The 20,262-nt window shown below is 38.8% G+C and overlaps 1 protein-coding gene across 3 annotated transcripts in view; it reads right to left on the bottom strand.

Annotated features, from left to right (window-relative positions):
- rasa3 (RAS p21 protein activator 3) overlaps positions 1-20,262 on the bottom strand; it is a 310,651-nt gene that overhangs the window by 117,177 nt on the left and 173,212 nt on the right. For all 3 annotated transcript variants that reach the window (XM_028800053.2, XM_028800054.2, XM_051926869.1), the window contains exons 6-7: positions 2,048-2,128; positions 641-713 (exon numbers count right to left, since the gene is read on the bottom strand). In XM_028800053.2, the coding sequence (XP_028655886.1) occupies positions 641-713; positions 2,048-2,128 (154 nt within the window). The remainder of the gene's footprint in view (positions 1-640; positions 714-2,047; positions 2,129-20,262) is intronic.

Below are 20,262 nucleotides of genomic sequence, written 5' to 3'. Positions count from 1 at the left end.
TACATATATACATATATACTATATGTGTGTGTGCGTGCTATAAGGAGGAGTAAGCACTTCCTTACCTGCCTTGACTGCCATGCAAACAGAGTCTTGCCTTGAGTTGAGCACTATAGTCTATTAGCACATTGGTCTCAGGGCACATATACTGTATATATTGTACATACATATAATATACTGTGTGTGTATGTGTGTATATACTTTATACATCTGTATTGTATGGTACAAATGGCACTTACGCGGATTTTCTCCCCTATATTCCACAGACATGTGTTGTAGATTTTATGGCAAATTTATATTGGACCTTTATCATCAAGTGTTGGTGTTTTTGAGTCTGCTCTGCAATTAGGTCCATTCAGGGTGGGATCATGCCTTGAGCTCCGACCCCCTGCGATACTGATCTGAATTGGGAGGATTTCATATTAGACAGCTTGATTGATGGCTGTAAGGATCTACAGTGCAAATTTTTAAATAATGCCCTCCTTCACTACATTTCATAAAAAAATTAGTGTACAATTTTTTTTAGGTTTCCTTACAACTCCCACTCAATTCAAACTGCAATATGATACTTAGTTTATGTTTACAAGAACACATGCAAATCCAGAAAAATAAATAGTACTAAAAAGAGAAATGCTCAAACCTCAAAATAAAATACTTCATCAAACTGGGGGTTGTTGGTTTTCTTTTTCATTTTTGTCTTTTTTACATCGGACCTAATGACAAGAATAAAAAAAAAAAAGAAAAAGACAAAAATTTAACAACATTTTAAGGAAATTCGGCTCTATAGAAGTGCCACAAAGAAGTCAGTTGTTTGGTCTTATCTTTTAAAAAGAGGTTAACACAGTCATATCATACTCTTTCACCATATTCAGATGTTGATTTTTTTTTAAACGACATTTATCATGTACAACTTAAGTGAGGGCACAGTGAAGGAGAGGTTAATGTCTTTTTGGAATATTAGGAATATTTATAAGCAACTTAGCAATACGGGGGAAAAGCCCCAGACTTGTCTAACTAAGGACCACCAGGGGACAATAACACAAGTGCAAAAGATGAACATCCTATGCAGGCACTCCATTCACCTAGAAAGAGAATACCCGACCTACCCTTAAATTAAAAGCAGTGCTGTCAAAAGGGCATCATGTAAGGAACAGAACAGCATGTATGTGTCAGTGTCTTTAGGTGGTGCCAAGAGTTTAGGAGCTAGCTGTGCAGTGAGGAGCGTTTTAGATGAGTCTTTTTTTCAAAGATCAGTTGATTGGTATGGAGAGTGTGTATCGAGCGTTCTTAATTCTTTACATAATAACAACCTAGTTTCTGTGTACCTCACCACAAATGTTACAAACTAGCCTGTGCAGTAAAGCAGAATTACACCATGCTTAATTATAACTGTGTTTTTCGTAGTCTTTAAATCTAATAATGTCTCCTTAGTAATAGTTGCACATTTACATTTTAACTGCAAAACCCCACTTAGTCAGACTTACAGATTGTTTATGTTGTCCATATAGACATGCATTCATAAACCTACTTAATCTAATTCTGGGCAAAAGAAGGGAATTAACCCTGGATGGGCCATCAGTCCACTGATGTGCCCAGCTGCACACAGTGCCAAGCTAACCTAACCTCCACATATTCAGGATGTGGGAGGAAACCATAATACCAAGAGGAAAACCTCAGGCAGAATGTAAAGGCAACAGCAGTCACCACTTCACCACCATGCTGATCAAGCCAGTTCAGTCATGTCAGCCATCAGTTCATGAATAGTTAAAATAAATCCTCGTACCTTTCAATCAAACACTCAGGGCAGTAAGTATAGCAATTAGTTTAGGAAAAATTAGGGGGATAGGATTCCTAAGCTTTGTTGGGCTGAATGGCCAGTTCTCGTCAAAACTGTTCTATTTTAGCTAAGTGATTAGATAGGAATAGAAATACTGTATCATGGCACATTAGAGTGCATTTAACATCAGATTTCAACATATTAAAGAAATAAAATAAAACAATACAGCTGGAATGAAAAAGCATAGTGATCACACTTTTATCACTTTACCTGGAGGGTCCCAAGAGTGTCACGGTGGCATATGGATCACATTGTCCATTGACTATTGGCAATCCTTGGCATTCTAAAACCCTAAGGGGAAAAAATTACAAGCAATTAATAAAATCACGTATTATATACAAGCAATAACTAGCAATCAAATCTGCAAAAGTAAGAAATTAACAGAATAATGGAAAATATAATAAATTGATTAATCTGAAATTGCAGTTCCCACAAAGAATATAAGGCAGCTGATTCTAAGACAACTAAATGGATTGGTTCTCAATGCTGATTACTCATTGTAAAAAAAAAAAAAACTAGAAATGTGGAGACTGAATTGAGCCACATACTTACAGAATGGATTGATGGAAGGGTGGAGGAGTTAAATAATTCATGAATTTGGTCAACATGTTTGGTTCAGGCATTGTGCGTGATGTTGCCATGATCTTGGGATGTGACTGAAGGTGTTGTGTGAATGGATGGATCATTACAAATAAAATAACTTAAGCAGCATTGTAGCAAAGTACACAGATATGTAGACAGATAGATATTGTCAGAAACCGTTGATCACTAAATAGCTGTAAATTGATCTGTAATCCTGATTTCTAGAAACTTTGATAGTTTACTGAACTATCAGACTTTTGATTTAAGATGTCAGTTCAAGGTGTAAATAAGATGTTGGCATTGGTTCATTCCGCATTTTCACTCAATTCTCTGTAAATCCAGTTTATCTGTCTATTTTAATTTAGGTTATTAATTTCACCTAGGAAGGTAAATGCACATGGTTGTGGTAAAAGAATTTTAAGTTCTAGCGTAAACTACTCAATTGTTGGAAAGAAACCTTTACAAAAAAATCTATCTATCTATCTATTGTGGATGCTAGGGGCGCTGTTGCCCTGTTGAACCCACTAGACAGACGTCCAAGACACATGTTTAAAAGCACAAAGAAGATTCGTCAAATACTTTCTTCTATAAAGTGCACAAAGCACCGCACACTCCACAATTCTTCCAATAATAATAATAAACAATAATCAATAACAATAAATCACACAATCCTCCAACTCCCAATTCCAGGTCAGTCTGCTGGGGTTTCCCACAGTCCTTTTAAAGTTCATGACCCGGAAGTATTTCTTCTCCGGGTCAACACCACATCTTCCTTCATCAAGTGTCCCAGAAGTACTGCGGGCTTCCATCCTCGTGAACCCGAAGTACTTCTGGGTTGACGCATCGTAATATCCCCCTGGTTCTTGGTGAGCTCCCCCTGGCGGCACCCATGGCACCCAACAGGGCTGAAGAACTGGACTCCATGTCCCATGCTGCACTGCTGGAGTCTGGAGAACCATTTCCATCCAGGGGAGCTGCTATCAAGCGTCCCGGGGGATGTATTGTCCTGTAAAGGCTGTTTTCTTCATTTGAGGGATGTCCCGGCCGGACTGAAATGCCGGTCGTCCATCACACTATCTATCTATCTATCTATCTATCTATCTATCTATCTATCTATCTATCTATCTGTCTGTCTGTCTGTCTGTCTGTCTGTCTGTCTGTCTGTCTGTCTGTCTTTGGCTTTTAAACATTTCGTGCTAAATTAGAATGGATTAGTCTGAACATCCATATTAATAAGTAATATCAGCAGTTATGTTCCAGAAATATTAATGGCTCTCATTATACAGAGCACATCAAAGGTATCCACACATTTCAGCTTTAAGTAAAAAATCTAATCACTTTTAGGATACAAAATTAGGAAATAATTTTGGAAATTCAAATAATGGCATGTAGATTTTTAGTATCCACTGCATAGCACTGCACTGACTTTTAATTGTTTATAGTTAATTATAAAATATATAATTAGAATGTTTCCATGGTGTCACAAGTACAAGTAATAGTACAAAAAAAGTACAAAATTGAAAAAAATGAACTAAAATTTAACAAATTGCACAATTTATTAATGTATACAATATTATACTATATTATTATATTGTTCAATTTAACATTAAATATTTAGCCAATCTAATATTTTTAAACATATATGTAAACAAAATAACAATACATATTTAGTGGTTTACATACAGTATAGCTTTTCTAGTTTTTGTCACTTTATCTGTAACCATCAGCCTAGGTCTGATGATGTTTTTGGCACCTAGCTGTAGCTTTTTCTAGCTGGCCATTACTTCTGAACCCAGTGTAAATATTTGGCTCTGCTGTTTCACACAAAGAGAAAATGGGTGAATTTTGTATGTCCTGACTGGTGACCCAGTAAGATACACAGAAATTTCAGATCCTCACATATGACCCAACAGTGCTCATTGTAATTAAAATATAATGCACTAGTAAGACCACAGCTGGTGCATTGTGTGCAGTTCTGGGGCCTCATGCATAACACCGTGCGTTGAATTCACACTAAAACATGGTGTGCAGACAAAAGTGGAAATGTTCGTATGCACAAAAAAATCCAGATGCATAAATCTGCATCCAACTTCCACGTTCTTCCTCTCCTTAAATCCCGGTCAGCGTGAAAAGTAACACACATGCACACGCCTGCTGCCACTCCCCAAACTCCTCCCAGAATTACACCTCTTTGAATATGCAAATCAATATAAATAGCCTCTTAAGCTCGACGTTCTGTGAAAAGACAATGGCAAAAGAATACGTGCTTTGAAAAGTGGGTCAGGTTGTGCAATATTATAACTGTATCGCAAGTTTACAGTGAAGCTATTGTACTTATAAGTACAAACAGTTCTACAAGGAGCACTTGATAGACTGATTGTGTTTGTAGTTCTTGGGATGAAACTGTTTTTGAACCGCGATGTCCCTACAGGAAAGGCTCTGAAGCGTTTGTCACATGAGAACAGTTCAAATAGGCAGCATGGCTGAAGCAGCGTGTGCTTGATGTTGTATACCGATAATTCTCTTTCCGATCAGCTGCTGTAGAGCTGTGATTCCACACTCAGATACGGTGATATAAATACTCAGAGTGGTGTGGTGAGAGTAATATGAAAAAAGATGATCCGCTGTGGCAACCCCTAATGGGAGCAGCTGAAAGAAGAAGAAGAAGGTGCAGTGAGAGTAACAACGCTAAAGCAGCTATGGTATTTGGAATAGTTTGGCCATTCCGTGGACCATTATATTGTTACAGGTTAAATACAATCAGATGTCTTAAACTAATAAACAATATGCGGTTAATTTCAGTGTATTTGATAAAGCTGTGTCAGGGATGTGGATCTAAAAAAGAAAGGGAAACCACACTGGAACAAAAGCACTGCTTTGACGCTGGGTGCTGCCAGTTTGCAAAACTGAGCAGAGAACTTGCGTACGCCAAGCATTTAGCTGGCATGAAAATGTGCGTGGCTTTACATCTAGTTTAGGTTTTATACATCGCGATTTGAGCATGGAAACGGGAGTACCCAACATTTTTGTGCATACGCACCATTTATACATGAGGCCCCTGCCTCTGACAGACTCAGAGAATTAAACCTGTTTAGTCTCAAGCGGAGTAGAATGTGTGAAAATCTAATCCACATCTTCAAAATCCTCAAATGCACTGATAAAGTAAATCCAGCAGAATTCTTTCAAGTGATGAATCAGCCATACAAACAAGTTTGACGGACTGAATGGTCTCCTCTCGTTTGTCAAATTTCTACATACAGTATATGTTTGTAAGTGCCTGTGTACAAATTCACATAGCATTTGCCTTTCTTTGGGTATCTTAATACAATTCCTATCATTACTAGCTTGCAGGCTAGTCTAGTGCAGTGCCTGAATCCCAGGGACAGTGATGCTGATTTGCTAGGGGGCAGCAGTGGTCATGAGCTGTTTGCTCAACGAATGTACGGTACTGACTGATCAGCTCCAGTGTGCTGGCAAATTGCACTGGGAACCGACTATAGCCGATTGCAGTGTTCAACGAATGTACATCGGCAAAGATACATGGCTACGCCTTGCTGGCAAATTGCACTGGGAACTGACTATAGCCGCTTGTGCCGTTCAATGAATGTACGTAGCCGAATATACTCGGCTCTGGCGTGCTGACAAATTGCACTGGGAACCAACTATAGCCCGTCGTGGCGTTCAACGAATGTATATCGCCAAAGATAGCTGGCTCCGGCGTACTGGCAAATTGCATTAAAAACCGACTATAGCTGGTTGCGGCATTCATCGAATGTACGTCGCCAAATATACTCAGCTCTAGCGTGCTGGCAAATTGCATTGGGAACTGACTATAGCCAGTTGCGGCAGTTTAAGTATTAACTGTTACCATTTTTAAACAAGAATTGCCTGGAGATATTAAGAGAATAAGTAGTCTTGTTTCCTAAACAAAAGAACAATGTTTTAGCTGCAGCCAAAGCACTAAGAATGAGAATTGAATTAAGACTTGGAAAGCACCAAACCAACACTCATTCACAATTCAAATCCATAACCTCGGACAACCTGGTGCTACACTGGACTTTATAGTCAAGTCATCGTGATGCAAATCATGGAGCCTCCTTGGAGGTGGTCTCTAGCAACCATGAAATGCATCTCAGTTCCCAACTAAATACCTATTGAAATTCTAAAATTGCTGTCTGAAACAGTTAAAAATAAGCAACAAAACTTAAAATATTTCTAAAACAAAGATGCGCAATAAAACACACACATGAAAAGTATTGTTAGCAAGAACACAGGGATTTTTAAAATCTTAACAAGCAACAATTTCTGGGTGCTGACTCTGCACTCTGTACTCTTTACTGCATACTGATGTATAATGTCCCTGAAAATTGTACTATTTTCTCCTACAACATTTGCCTCCACATTTGTTTTCTTGGACTTCCTGTTTGTTCTACAGCAGGCATGTCAAACTCACTACCATTGGTGGGCCGCTTCGATTGCCATACGTGCGTCAGCGGGCCGCACTGTAACAAATACTATTATACTATTATACAAATTACTGTAGCTTTCTTTCCAATACTGAAAACTTTAAAAAATGTAACACTTAAAGTTTAAAGAAAAGCAAATTATTTCCATACAGTCTCCATACAACAGTGTAGAATTACAGTCTTAGCCTCTTAGCTAGGTCCTTATTATATTATATTCATTGCTTATATAGCAGCCTTACAGTGTGAGATTTATTTCTTTTGTCCCAACACTTGGCATCTCTTGTTAGTAACCAGTTTGTTAATATCAGGCTTGAAATCTTGTGCAGCTGCAACCTTTATGAGGGATGAAAGGTGCTCGATGGTAAGTCTTGAGCGATGTGGGGTTTTGGTAGCTTTCATTAACGAAAACAATTGCTCACAAAGGTAAGTGTTTCCGAACATTGACAGTACTCTCGATGCCAACTTACGGATCTGCACATACGAGGGTGGCAGGTAAGCATACAACCCTGGCACACCAACTTCGTTGTATTTTGCCTTTAGAATAGAATCTAACTGCACTTCAATCAATTCCATTTGGATATTCTCAGGTGCAATGCCCTGTTTGTGTGAACTGACATCACGAAATGCTCACTGAATTCATTGCTCAGTAATTCAAGTTGGAAAACAAATCCTCCAAAAATCAAATTTTACTTTACTAAGTTTACTTCAAAGTTTATATTGTAAAATAAGCCGATATGCAAAAAGCCACCTGACCTACAATAATTTTACAAACTCAAAATCACAAAAATATGTTAATAAACAACTCACCAACTTCTTGCGTCCACTTCAGATCTTCAGCTGCAGTCTGCACTAACTGTTTGTTATAATACTAGCACAAAATTACATGAAACTAGAGCAAAAAAACGTGAAAATATGCAGGCTATTACTACTCATGATGGTCAGTTCTGCCCAGTGGCCAGTCTCAGCAGCCCGGTCAGTAGTGTAGCCTTAGCAGGGGTGGCTCTAGGCTCGTGGTGGCCCTGGGCAGAGAAAGAATCGGTGGCCCCTTCGCCTGGCAATGTCAATACGGTATCTTATGCACGGCAGATGTCCACATCTGTTGTGGACACTGCATAGCCACCTCGTGCTCATGACACGCTTCTATATACGCGTGTCCTTAACTTGAAAACCAAGTGGCGGCCCATGATATTCTCATTACGGCAGAACGTTATAATACTACATATAGCTTACTGCTCTGACTCTAGCGACATTTGTAAATACAGCGTACTAATTAACAAGAAACACAATGTTTTTCGGCCACATTGCTGTCAGCTGTGTCGTTGTTTTCTCTTTCTGTTTTATATTCAATATATATTGGCGTGGCGGCCCCTGGGATTTGGCAGCACTGTGCAGGTGCACAGTTTGCACATGCCTAAGGCCACCCCTGCTGCAGCCTAGCACTTCAGTTGTGATGCTGCGGCTCATTAACTTTGGTCAAGGCTCGTGGCTATACTAGCAGATGACATTTCCGGTACTGTAATGCCATGGGAAAATGCGCTTTTGTTAGAAGGCAGAAGTAAGAAAAGTCAATAAGTAATACCGAAGATGCAGAATGATGTGGTTTTGGTCATACTTAGAAGCGAGATACATGCACATTTTTCTAAATAAAGAAAAGGCTTATGGGCAAGAGAAAACTAATTTTTCAAACAAAATTATGTTTTAACTTTCTGCCGCTTGCTGATTTTAACTTAGATGTTCCGTTTTGTTTTTGTTGTTGTTTGTCTATTTTGTGTTAAGAACCCTGCGATGTTTGACGACTCTCTTTCACATACTGTAGTTTTTAAAAATCTCTGTCATTTACACAAGCTCTTAGTTTAAAAAGAAATTGAATTGCATCTGATTAGTAATGCCTGCATGTTATTAACATTTCAGCCTGTTTAATGACTTTGAGTAACCATGGCATATATGAAGAAGTGCCATCATATGTCTCTAGTGCTCCCTGAAAGGTCTGAATGAAGGATTGCGGTGGTGATTTGCCTGTCGGCAATCAAGATCTATTTTACGCATTTCAGATTTCATTTTTCAACCTGTGCTAGTGAATTAGTTATTGCTTGAGACCTGAATGGTCATATGTGCTTCATACTTTATTCAGAAATCCACACTCTTACAAGGTAAATTGCCAATTATTTGATTGCAGGCATAAATAGCAAGGTGTGTCTGTGTCTAGGTGCTTTTATACAGCTGAAATAATCAAAGAAATAAGGACAAAAGATTTTTATGGCTTAATGAAGCAAATGAATCAGTGACTGCCCACGTCCTTGAGAACAAGTCACTTTATCTGCAAGCAGTTTAAGAGAACAAACAAGCTACTCAAACTTTTGCTTCCGCCATTGGTTTTAGGGCAGCTTATTCTTGACTGCATGGTCTGGGTGCACCCAGCGTATGGTTAATAATAAAACCAGCGCCTATTAAATATACCTCTCAGCAGGACTAATCCTTTAAGAGCTTTCTGTTATGTAAATAAATATGTAGTGTGGGGTTAGATTACAGTTAAAAAGGCCACATCCTCTAAACTACAATTATTGATTTAAGGAGCTACGTGAGTTAAAGAATGGGATGGAATGAAACAAAAGCATTCTTTGTCACCACAGTTTTGTTCTTCTGGCTACCACTTGTTTGATATGTTTTTGTTCTTTATAAATGCCAATATATTCAACAAGAGAAGTTACAATAACTCTTCTATGTTTAGACTGTAGCAACTATCCTTTTTTTCAACTTTTATTTTCTAATGCAAACAATTAACAATCTTAAAATATTATGATTACAGCTGTGGCCTCCATGGACTCAGATGCAGTCCTCTGCCAAAGTACTATCTATGTGAAGCTTGCACAGTCTTCCCACGTCTGTATGTTTTCCTTTCACACCCCAAAGATGTTCATCTTAGGTCGACTAAAGACTTGAATGAGTTGGGGATTGTCGATTAATTTTATTTTGTGATGGACAGGCATCCTATCTATAGCTTGTTGTTGACAATCCTACTGGAATAACAGACCAAGTGGACCTAAAAATACATGCAGCATCTTCAAATCGGGTGCTGCTTTAATCTTGTCTTAATGAATGTCATGGCTCTTCTAAGGTGACAGAAGTAATCATAATCTTGGCACCTGGGACCCAGTAATGATAAAATATGGGTTCGAAAAATAGATTAATGGATTGGTGGGTAGGTTTTGTTTATGGGTATATGCTATGGAACCGGAAAGACTCCAAAAACACTCTGTAGGAGTTAAGTTAAATTAAGATGCATGATGTTATAGTTTGGAATGATAACAGCTGTTTCCTAAAATACTATAAATTTCATTGAAAGCTGATCAGTTTTCTAGTATTAAATTACAGAATATTTCCTGACACTGAAGCACTGAAATCAGCAGTGTGAAATAAGTAATGACCATAAACAAGTTCAAGTTGCACCTTTGGGGGGACTGTAATGAAATACGATAGCAAGAAACTATTTTAATCATTCATTCATATTTATATCCACTTATTTAGATGTCACATTTTATACGAGCAGAATTGGGTACATGAAGAGACCACCCAGGAATGGAAGTTGGTTCAAGACAAGGCACACACATGCGCTTGCTATGCCAGTTTTGACTCTCCAGTCAACATATGATGTAGCTATCTTATATACTGTATCGCGGCTGCCATGATGTCATGGGTTACGTGGAACATGCATGAGGTACCTAGCCACCATGTAACACCACAGCAAACAGGCACACAAAATAGTGCTTCACAAATACACCAAGGGCCAGTGGCCAAAATGCACAGGCTATGATGTCACTGTTATGATACACCTTAAGGGAAAAAAATGGTTGCTGACAAAGAAGTAGAGTGAAAATATCAGGAAATTAATGTATAAAAAGTACTTCTTAGTGTGAAAAACAGGCCAGGATCAAAAAACTGGCAAGTCAAAACAATATTGTACCAAACACAAAAAAGAGGTGACACAAAAGTGAGGTACCAAAAGAATGTTACAGCCCCATAGAATGTTACAAAAATCAAAAAACAAATTAGAAACTAAAGGCCTGAATCAAACTCTATACTCTATGAGAGACAGAGCTTTGGTAAATGTCCAAAATCTTGGATGCTGTCTTTAATGTGCCATCATCTTATATAGTGATTGCACATTGAGGTCACACATTGCTGGTGATGACATGTTTAGTAGTCAAAACAACATGGTCGACATCATGAAAAACCAGAATGAAATGGCAATAATGGTGATGTAAAATGGAATCTAAAATGGCAGCAATGACATCATTGACATACTGTAACAATAAAATAAAACAACAACCCCAAAAGTGTAATAAACATGATCAAAATCAGCAATGATCAAAAAAAACTACATCATAATATGAAATAAAATTAATAACAAGTAAAAATAAAAATGTTGCCACCTTATTGTCCTACTTTAATTTCATTATTTTATATGTTAAGCATTATCGTGTTTATTATTATTTTAGTGGCAAGTATGTGTTGCTTGGCAGACTCTGACCAACCAGGCTAATACCATCTTGTGACAGACAAGGCTACTTTGCCTTTTCAGGTGAGACAACAGACTACAGACTGAAATATGTGAGAACTTCTTTGTTGATTAGATGGTGTAATTGCTCTCGAAAAATTTGCAACAGTATAAGATTTGAAGGGAGCAAGATATTTTGTTAACCGTTCACTGCAGGTGCACTCTGACAATATGGCTGCGTCACAGGATGTGTTGTGGCTGCAACTGCTCTTTTACTTTAAATAGTAAGGCTGTCTTTACAAGCTGCAGATTGTGAGCCACATGAGGGTCCTTGGCAAGGATTTCCTCTTAGAAAAAGAATTGTACAAAAGCAAAAGTAACCTAGTCAATTCACTTTAGCCTACTGAAACCCTTTGGAGGCAGCGGAAGGAGCTACTTTGGGGAGGCGTCCATATTCTCTTAGAGCTCTGAATGACCCAGAACTGCTTCTTAGCAAACACTGAATTGCCCAAAGTACTCCAAGGTCTAAGTTTAAAAGGAGCCTCTCCTCCTTGGGCGAGGAAGCTGTAGTGGGAAATGTAGGGGGGCAACATATCATCTTACAAGTCTGTCTTTATGATGTTCAGGAAGAATCTGTAAATCTGATTGACACATCATGTTTTAAATTTTTTTTGTTATCCCACATCCCCAAGGCGACATCATTAATTCAATTAGCGAAGTTAAATTGTTCCAGTTTCAGTGCGCACTGCTATATATACACCAATCACTCACAACATTAAAATCACCTGCCTAAAACTGTGTAGAGCCCCACTGTACTACCAAAACAGCTTTGACCTGTCAAGGCATGGACTCCACAAGATCTCTGAAGGTGTCCTGTAGTATCTGGCACCAAGACATTAGCAGCTGATCATTTAAGTCCTGTAAGTTGCAAGGTGGAGTCTCTATGGATCAAATTTGTTTTTTCAGCACATCCCACAGATGCTCGATTGGATTGAGATCTGGGGAATTTAGAAGCCAAGTCTACATTTCAGCTCTTTGTCATACTCCTCAAACCATTAATGAACAACTTTTGCAGTGTGGTAGGGTGCATTTTTCCTGATCATGATCTAAAAGAAAACAAGAATCAGCAGACTAGGCCACCTTCTTCCACTGCTCCCTAGTCCAGTCCTGATTTTTACGTCCCTTTTTATAAGCACTTTGAGCAGTGGACAGGGTTCAGCATGGGCACTATGACCTGTCTGTGACTACGTAGCCACATATGCAGCAAGTTGCGATACTCTGTGTGTTCTGAAAACTTTTTCTTATTGAGAGCATTACGTTTTTCAGCAGTTTGTGCTACAGTTGCTATTCTGTGTGATCAGAACAGATGCGCTAAACTTCACTCCCCATGTACATCAACAAGCCTTAGAAGCCCATGATCCTGTTACCACTTGTCCTTCATTGGATTACTTTTCACAGGTACTAATCACTGCATACCGGGAACAGTCCACAAGACCTGCTGTTTTCAAGATACTCTGACCCAGTCATCTAGCCATCACACAGTTGTGTAGCCTTTGTCAAAGTTGCTGAGATCTTTACATTTGCCCATTTTTTCTGCTTCGAACAAATCACCTTTAAGAACTGGCAGCTCACTTCCTGCCTAATATAACCCACCCCTTAACAGGTGCCATTGTAATGAGATAATCAATGTTACTCACTTTACCTGTCAGTGGTTTTAATTTTTTGGCTAATTGAAGTATATGTGGGTCCCATCCAATGTTAGACCTGAATCAAAGCACAGTCTCTGCTGACTAGGATGCTATATTGAATGGATGAAAATTTTATGCGTTTTTCATTATTTTATTATTTAAATTATTTTATTTCCATTCTTTTTCAAGATAACAAGCACACATCTAAATTATGATTGAATTGTTACATATGTTAAAACAATTAAATACTTCCACTATCAATATTGATATTTTGCTTTTGAGGTAGGTCCACTCTAAAATTTATTTTGGCCAGTAATCCTCTCCTCCCCTCTGATCCTTACCATTACCAGCCCTCACTTAAACAGGATGTGTCTACAACTTGATACTTGAAGCAAGCTGGGATTTTGCAAGGTCAATGTGGGATTAGGATTCCATCCATCCATTTTCCAACCCGCTGAATCCGAACACAGGGTCACGGGGGTCTGCTGGAGCCAATCCCAGCCAACACAGGGCACAAGGCAGGAACCAATCCCGGGCAGGGTGCCAACCCACCGCAGGATTAGGATTCTGGTAAAAGAAAACAAAATTCTTACTACAATAAAACAAACAGCAGATTAGTGTGCTCAGTAGCAAAGCTGCTCTTTCTACAATCAAGATATGTGATGATATAACATTTATGTGTTCATAGGATCTACAGAAGTAGAGTAGTGATTACATCTTGCCTGAAGAAGGGGCCTGAGTTGCCTGGAAAGCTTGCATATTGCAATCTTTTTAGTTAGCCAATAAAAGGTGTCATTTTGCTTGTCTTTTCTCTACATTCATAATGGCTAACACGGTACAACACCGTAGTACTACAGAAGTATCACCTAGAAAGAGTGAAGATGGTTTAAAAAATGCAGCCACAGATGAATGGAAAGCTTCTAGTAGTCTGCAAGTTAGCTACGGAAAACAACAAGCTGTCAATTTACATTATTGTTATGCGTTGCCATTCACCCCGACTGAGTGTTTTCTCATTTGCTAGTAGTCAAAAGCTGCTGGCATGACCTACATGATCTAAAAAGCAGCCCTGACACATCAGTATCATAACTGGCAAGCAAGCTGAATAGGACACTTTCTCCTTTTGATTCATTCACAAAGCGCTCCTTTGATAATAGGATAAATTAGGGATAAAATTGGGACAGGGATAATAGGATAAAGTGGTGGCCAGCAGGAAGCTCAAAAAGGCCTGCCAGTACATGAGTCAACATAACTCCACCCTGCCTTGATCTCAGCCTTCCATCCTTCACTCGCCTTTGTTTTCTGCTGATTGTTGTTGTGGCCTACCTTGGTTAAACTTGTTTTCTTTCTTTCTTTCTTTCTTTCTTTCTTTCTTTCTTTCTTTCTTTCTTTCTTTCTTTCTTTCTTTCTTTCTTATGTATGCAAATTGTAATCTTTATATTTAGCCAATGAAAGGTGTCATTTTGCTTGACTTCTCATTACATCTATAATTACTGACATGGTACAACACCCTAGTACTTTCTTATGTAGCATAAAATGTTGGCAATAATACTTCAGTAAATGTAGTTTTCAAGATTATTGAGCTACAACATGTACAAAGAAAGTAATCAAACTAGGATTCAAACTTAGGGCTCTTAAGCTTTGAGTACGGTACCCTTCAATAGGACTTCACAAAGGGTTGTTTTTGATATATTTTAACAAATCTGTAACCATATACTGTATGTGAAAGTACTACTGCATCGTATTTCTAAGGTGGCAATGATAGATTAGCCATCTAGGTCTATGAAGAGGATTACTTGTATTCTGTTTTGTGTGTTGTATTTACCTCATTTTTGACATCCATTGCATGCCCAACCAACCTGGAAGGGGGTCTCATTCTGAATTGCCCTTCCCAAGATTTCTTTTTCTTTGGAGGGGGGGGGGTTTCTTGTCTCCTTAGAGAGTAAAGTTTAGGGGGGTTGTCAAAAACAGGGCCTGTTAAAGCCCATTGAGGCGTTCCTTATGTGATTTTGGGGTATACAACACATAAATTATTGTTGTTGTTCTTAAATAAACAAAGTGGCAATTATTTTTATACCACAATTTCTTGCAGTTTAGGCAAACAAGTCATCAAACATAGCCAAATTTATCACACTGACCAGTCAGACACTCTTCATCAAGGATGCACAGGAGCGTCACCTAAAAAAACTGGGGATGGTATAAAAATATTCAGCAAAAGACGAATGGAAAGCTTCTGATCAACTGCAGCTCATCTATGGGAAACAACATTCAGTCATTGTAGACATTTTAGGAAAGGAAACACTGGACAGCCAGACTGTCCATGAAGCAAGCCAAACCTCCCAACAGCCTGATGCAGCCACAAAAGTTAAATGCATAACACAAAAGTGGTGATTTAATAATAAAAACATAATGCAGAGTTCAATATATTCTTAGCTAAATTGGGGAAGAAATGGAGTTGGATAGTACTTGTTAGAAGAAAATGGTCAGTGTGTATATAGGGGAGGTGGATGCCTTTTCTAAAACAATGCTGGGAATTGGGGGCATTATCTGGTGGATAGTGCATGCCAAAAGAAGATAGATAGATAGATAGATAGATAGATAGATAGATAGATAGATAGATAGATAGATAGATAGATAGATAGATAGATAGATAGATAGATAGATAGATAGATAGATAGATAGATAGATAGATAGATAGATAGATAGATAGATAGATACTTTATTAATCCCAAGTAGCCAAGATTTGTAATGGAAAGGTGGGTAGTGATTCAAATGGCAAGGTGGGCAGTACAGGTAAAGCGCAGACAGACAGAGCTTCAAAAAGAGAGGCAAAACAGTGCTTGAAATGGTGAGGTGAATCATGCATGTTATAAGGAAGTTGTCAGCATTTGTAATAGGAAAGTGTTTTGTGCTTTTTGTGCTTCTAAGACTTGACATTGTGTTTTAGACATTTTCATCATCACACAAAAGTCTACCCCTCTCCTGCTTTATTCAGTTCAGGGCTATAAGAGATCTGCCGCCCCTTTGGATGAAAAGTAGACACCAAACCTGGATAGGACACCATCCGCTGCAGAACAAAAACAGCAATGCTAAATACTTTTCTACCCCATCTTAAAAAAAAGAATCTGTGAAAATGAACTCAGAAGTGGCTTAAGGCAGGATGTAGGAGGTGAACACAAAACAAAGCTCAGTGGGTGTCATTTTATTGTTGCGCTCTTTTGTTTCACCGACAGTAAAAGATTAAAGTATAAGGGGTATAGCAGATTTGAACCTCTCCCCACTACTTACAAGAACACCTGTTTCGTTTTTATTTTTTCTTCTATCTCTCATCCTTCCGCAGCAATTTGAACTAAGCACCTGCAAACAAAACGTGCTGACTGCCATCTGGGCTCCTGATAAGATTGTGTCTTTTCTACTTTACTCTTATAATCACCAGAGTGAACAAAGACTGGCTTAGAAGAACTAAAAAAATAACAATAATTAGGGGGCTCCTTCAATCCAAAGACATGGCTGTAAAGTAAATCAGTAACTGTAAATTGGCAGCTCGGAGTGAGTGAGTGCGGTTGGGTGTGTGTGTAAGTGTGTCCTTTGATTTCTGGGATCCCTGTCCAGGGTTGGTTCCCTCCATGTACCTTATTCCAGGAGTGAAAACTGTTGGATTAACTGGCTCGTAGCACTGACAGAAGAATAAAGTTTGAACTTTACTATTGACGCCATCATCCCATGCTTATGCTACTTCTCACAAGAGGGTAGTTTAGAAACCTGACACTTATGAGCAAATCTACCTTCTTCTGTCAGTTATTTGATTTTGTTGTCTTTTTGTATATAACTGGCATCAATGGCCGGTAATTGTACAAATTCATCTTCAGAAAAGCAGAAACCAGGATAGCTATGGTTTTGAGAAGATGACATGGGTTAGATTAAAAAAACTGCAAATGAACTTTCTTATGGGTACTATAAATAAAGCTGGCAAAAGAGCATTTTATGGGCTTTAAATATTAAAAAGACTGTCATAGCCATCACTTAACAAATATGGTTTTATGAGCCTGCTGCAATTATCCATATTCTCTCTGAATGTCCCCGATTTGCATTTAATCTTTTGTGCCAGTGTTACACCAGAAGCTATTCTCATCTGAACAAGTTGTCCATTGCAGCTCATTTTGTAACAGCTAAGGCCCAAAATGACAACCCACAGAAGTAAACTAAGTGCCCCTATTCAATTTATTAATGGTTAATAGGAATTAGCCACATAAAAATATGACCCCCCGCCCCCCAAAATATATTATTTTATTTCCAGGACTACTGTCCCTAATGCGGTGTGACACAAAAATAACCGGACTGGGTTTGGGGCTTTCCTGGAAAACTGTCTGGAGATCGGCTGGATGTGAATCATAGAACTATATCCCCTCCCACACACCCTCTCAAACCGCCGACTGGCTAGGTATATCCTGTAAATAGCCCAGTTAGTAGCTGCACAGCAATCGCTACGCAAGTTGCACCTATAATGTCGTGTGAAAAAAATCGAACAGTGAATCAACATCAAATTTCTTGCAAATTTTCTCTTTTTCTGTAAAGCAGTTTTTGACTGACAAAAACATTACTGTCCTTGATCATCCTCCCTATTCGCCCGATTTAGCCTCCTGTGATTTTTACTTGTTCCGAAAATCAAAAGTGACCTGAAGGGAACACATTTTTCTTCAAAGGATGAAGTGAAGACAAAAACGGCAAGCCTGTTGAAGAGCTTCAAGCAAAAAGACTTCCAGCACTGTTTCAATCAATGGAAGATACATATGGAGCGGTGTAGAGATTGGGAGGGAGCGTATATAGAAGGTGACAATGTTTAGAATGCTGTAATTCATCAATAAATATTTTTTTTTACCAATCCGGTTATTTTTGTGTTTCACCTCGTATAGTATCCCAACATTAACCGAGGAATCAACCCTGTCTGTTCTTGACATGACGCCCTTGCTCATACAGGCCCAATTCAAAGTTGCACTTGAACCTAAACTGCACAGATACAAGTCAAGAAACAACAGTTAACAAGATATCATGCTAGCGTAGGGCACAATATATTCACTCTTAATGGTCAAATTTAGAGGCAAATGTTAATGTACAGTATATGCATTTCCACACAGGCAGGAAATAAACCAAAGTTCTTGGAACTGCCAGGTAGTATAACCTCTGTGTGACTCCACTGCTCTGTCAGGGGATCAGTGATGTTCAGTTGTAAATTCATTGCAATATTTTAGGAATTAAAAATTTGGATACCATAAAATTTGTGGCATTGTGGTGCAGTGGTTTACATAGCTGCCTAGTGGTTTAATCACTCTTTGCATTTCCTCCTCAAGTCTGAAAGGGTTTTCTGTTTTTTTTTATTTTTTTTTATAGGAAATAGGAAGAACTACTACAGGTACAGGGGCAGATACATGGGATGGATGGTATTTGTGCACAGCATGGCAAGTATGACAGTTGAGGTGTGCTTGGATGGAGTGATGGCCTTGCAGCAGGTAACCAGTTTGTCAAGTTATTCCACTGCCTGATTGTTCTGGGCAGCACTGAGGTTAAGTAATGACTATTGTGTAAGCAGTGGTGTGCAGCTACAGAGTTCACGCTTAAATGTTGCTGATGATGAAACTTCAGTTACAGGTCTATCAGACTGACCCTGTAACAAAATGGTGCAGAAAACACAGGGTAGCCACAGTGTCTACACAGAGTGCTTTTTTAGTGGCATTAGGATCATCTGGCTCTAATGCATATGCATGGTCTCTAAATGGAATCAAGCAGGTACAAGTTACTGGAGGACCCATTTCAAAGGAAAGCAATATTTTAAGGCTGTCCAAATAAATGTTTTACATGCTATCTGTTGGGTACAGGGCAAAAGGTGTCAACATTTGGTCTACTTGGAGGAGGCTGCTAGATACTGCCCTGCTGTAGTAGCTGCAAATTTAATGTGGCTTCCTCAAGAGAAGCAATAGTTGAGGCTAACACTGACAAAAAGTTAGACAAGTCTCCTCAACCAGTGTACAACCCCGGGAGACAAGTGCAGGAAGGGAGATATCAGCTTCATGATGCTCTCCTGATGGTGAAAACCTTTGTCTTTACAGCACTGAATACAACACGCCAAGACTCACACTATTTGGCTGTCCTAGACAGTTCTTCATTCAGTAGCTTGACCAAGTCACAATGGGCAGCCTTGCTGAAGATCACTTGATGCAAGGCAGGGTTACCTGCCCACACCTTATTTATGTAATTGTTCATAAACACCAGGATGTTTTCCTACCATTTCTAATAAGCTGTGCTCAACAGGCTGATTGCTAACTCTAAATTGGAGCAGTAATGTTAACAGGGTTTTTTAGGATGGCCACACATCCAGTCCAGGGTTGCTTCCTGTGGTGGGCCTATGTACATTAATTTCATTGACAGCTTTAAATTTGGCTTATATGACTAAGTGTGAGTGAATGAGTATGTGTATGTGAGCGTGTATCCTGCAACCTCAGCCTTGACAACAACCAGAGGCCTATAAAATGATGAGGATTACAAAAAATCATGGCTTGACAACCCAGGAGGAGGTAGAGAGAGAGAATTGTAAGGAAAGACGTGCAAAACATGCAAACAGCAGTACAGACAAATGACCACCTTGCTCTAGTGGGGCTCTAACTGACTCTATTTCAGAGCATTCATTGCAGATTTCTTTGTCAATGAATAGAAAATCTGCAATAGACAGCACTCTGGCATTTGGCTTTGTCAAATATCCTTAATTTATGCACTTTACAGTTAATTTTAAGCACAGACATTTGAATACTGCCAGCCCCAAGCAAAAAACTCAGTTGTGATCTGCTGTGCCTTCACCCATGCGTCAGATCAATATTGTTTCCTAATTGGCACTGTCACTTCAGAATTGGCCCAGAGCAATATTTTCAACTTGTTGTTTACAGCTCTGAATGCAGAATGGCTGAACTCACTTCAGAGGGGCACAGACAGGGTTGCATCATTTATCTGTGGCTGCTGTACTCTTTAATAAATGTGTCCAGCTCACATAAGCTGCGTTTGACTATAAGAATAATAATAATTATAATCATAATAGTGGTATACTTTTTATTTCAATATAACATTTACAAAAATGGTTATGTGGTTGGCACTGTTGTCTCTTGGATACAACATCCTGTGACTGAATCCTGTGCTCAGTTCATGCCTATG

This window comes from Erpetoichthys calabaricus, chromosome 4 (genome assembly GCF_900747795.2).
Source record: "Erpetoichthys calabaricus chromosome 4, fErpCal1.3, whole genome shotgun sequence".
Lineage (NCBI taxonomy): Eukaryota > Metazoa > Chordata > Cladistia > Polypteriformes > Polypteridae > Erpetoichthys > Erpetoichthys calabaricus.
Note: the sequence above shows the minus strand (reverse complement) of the source record. Positions and strands in the feature narration are given on the sequence as shown.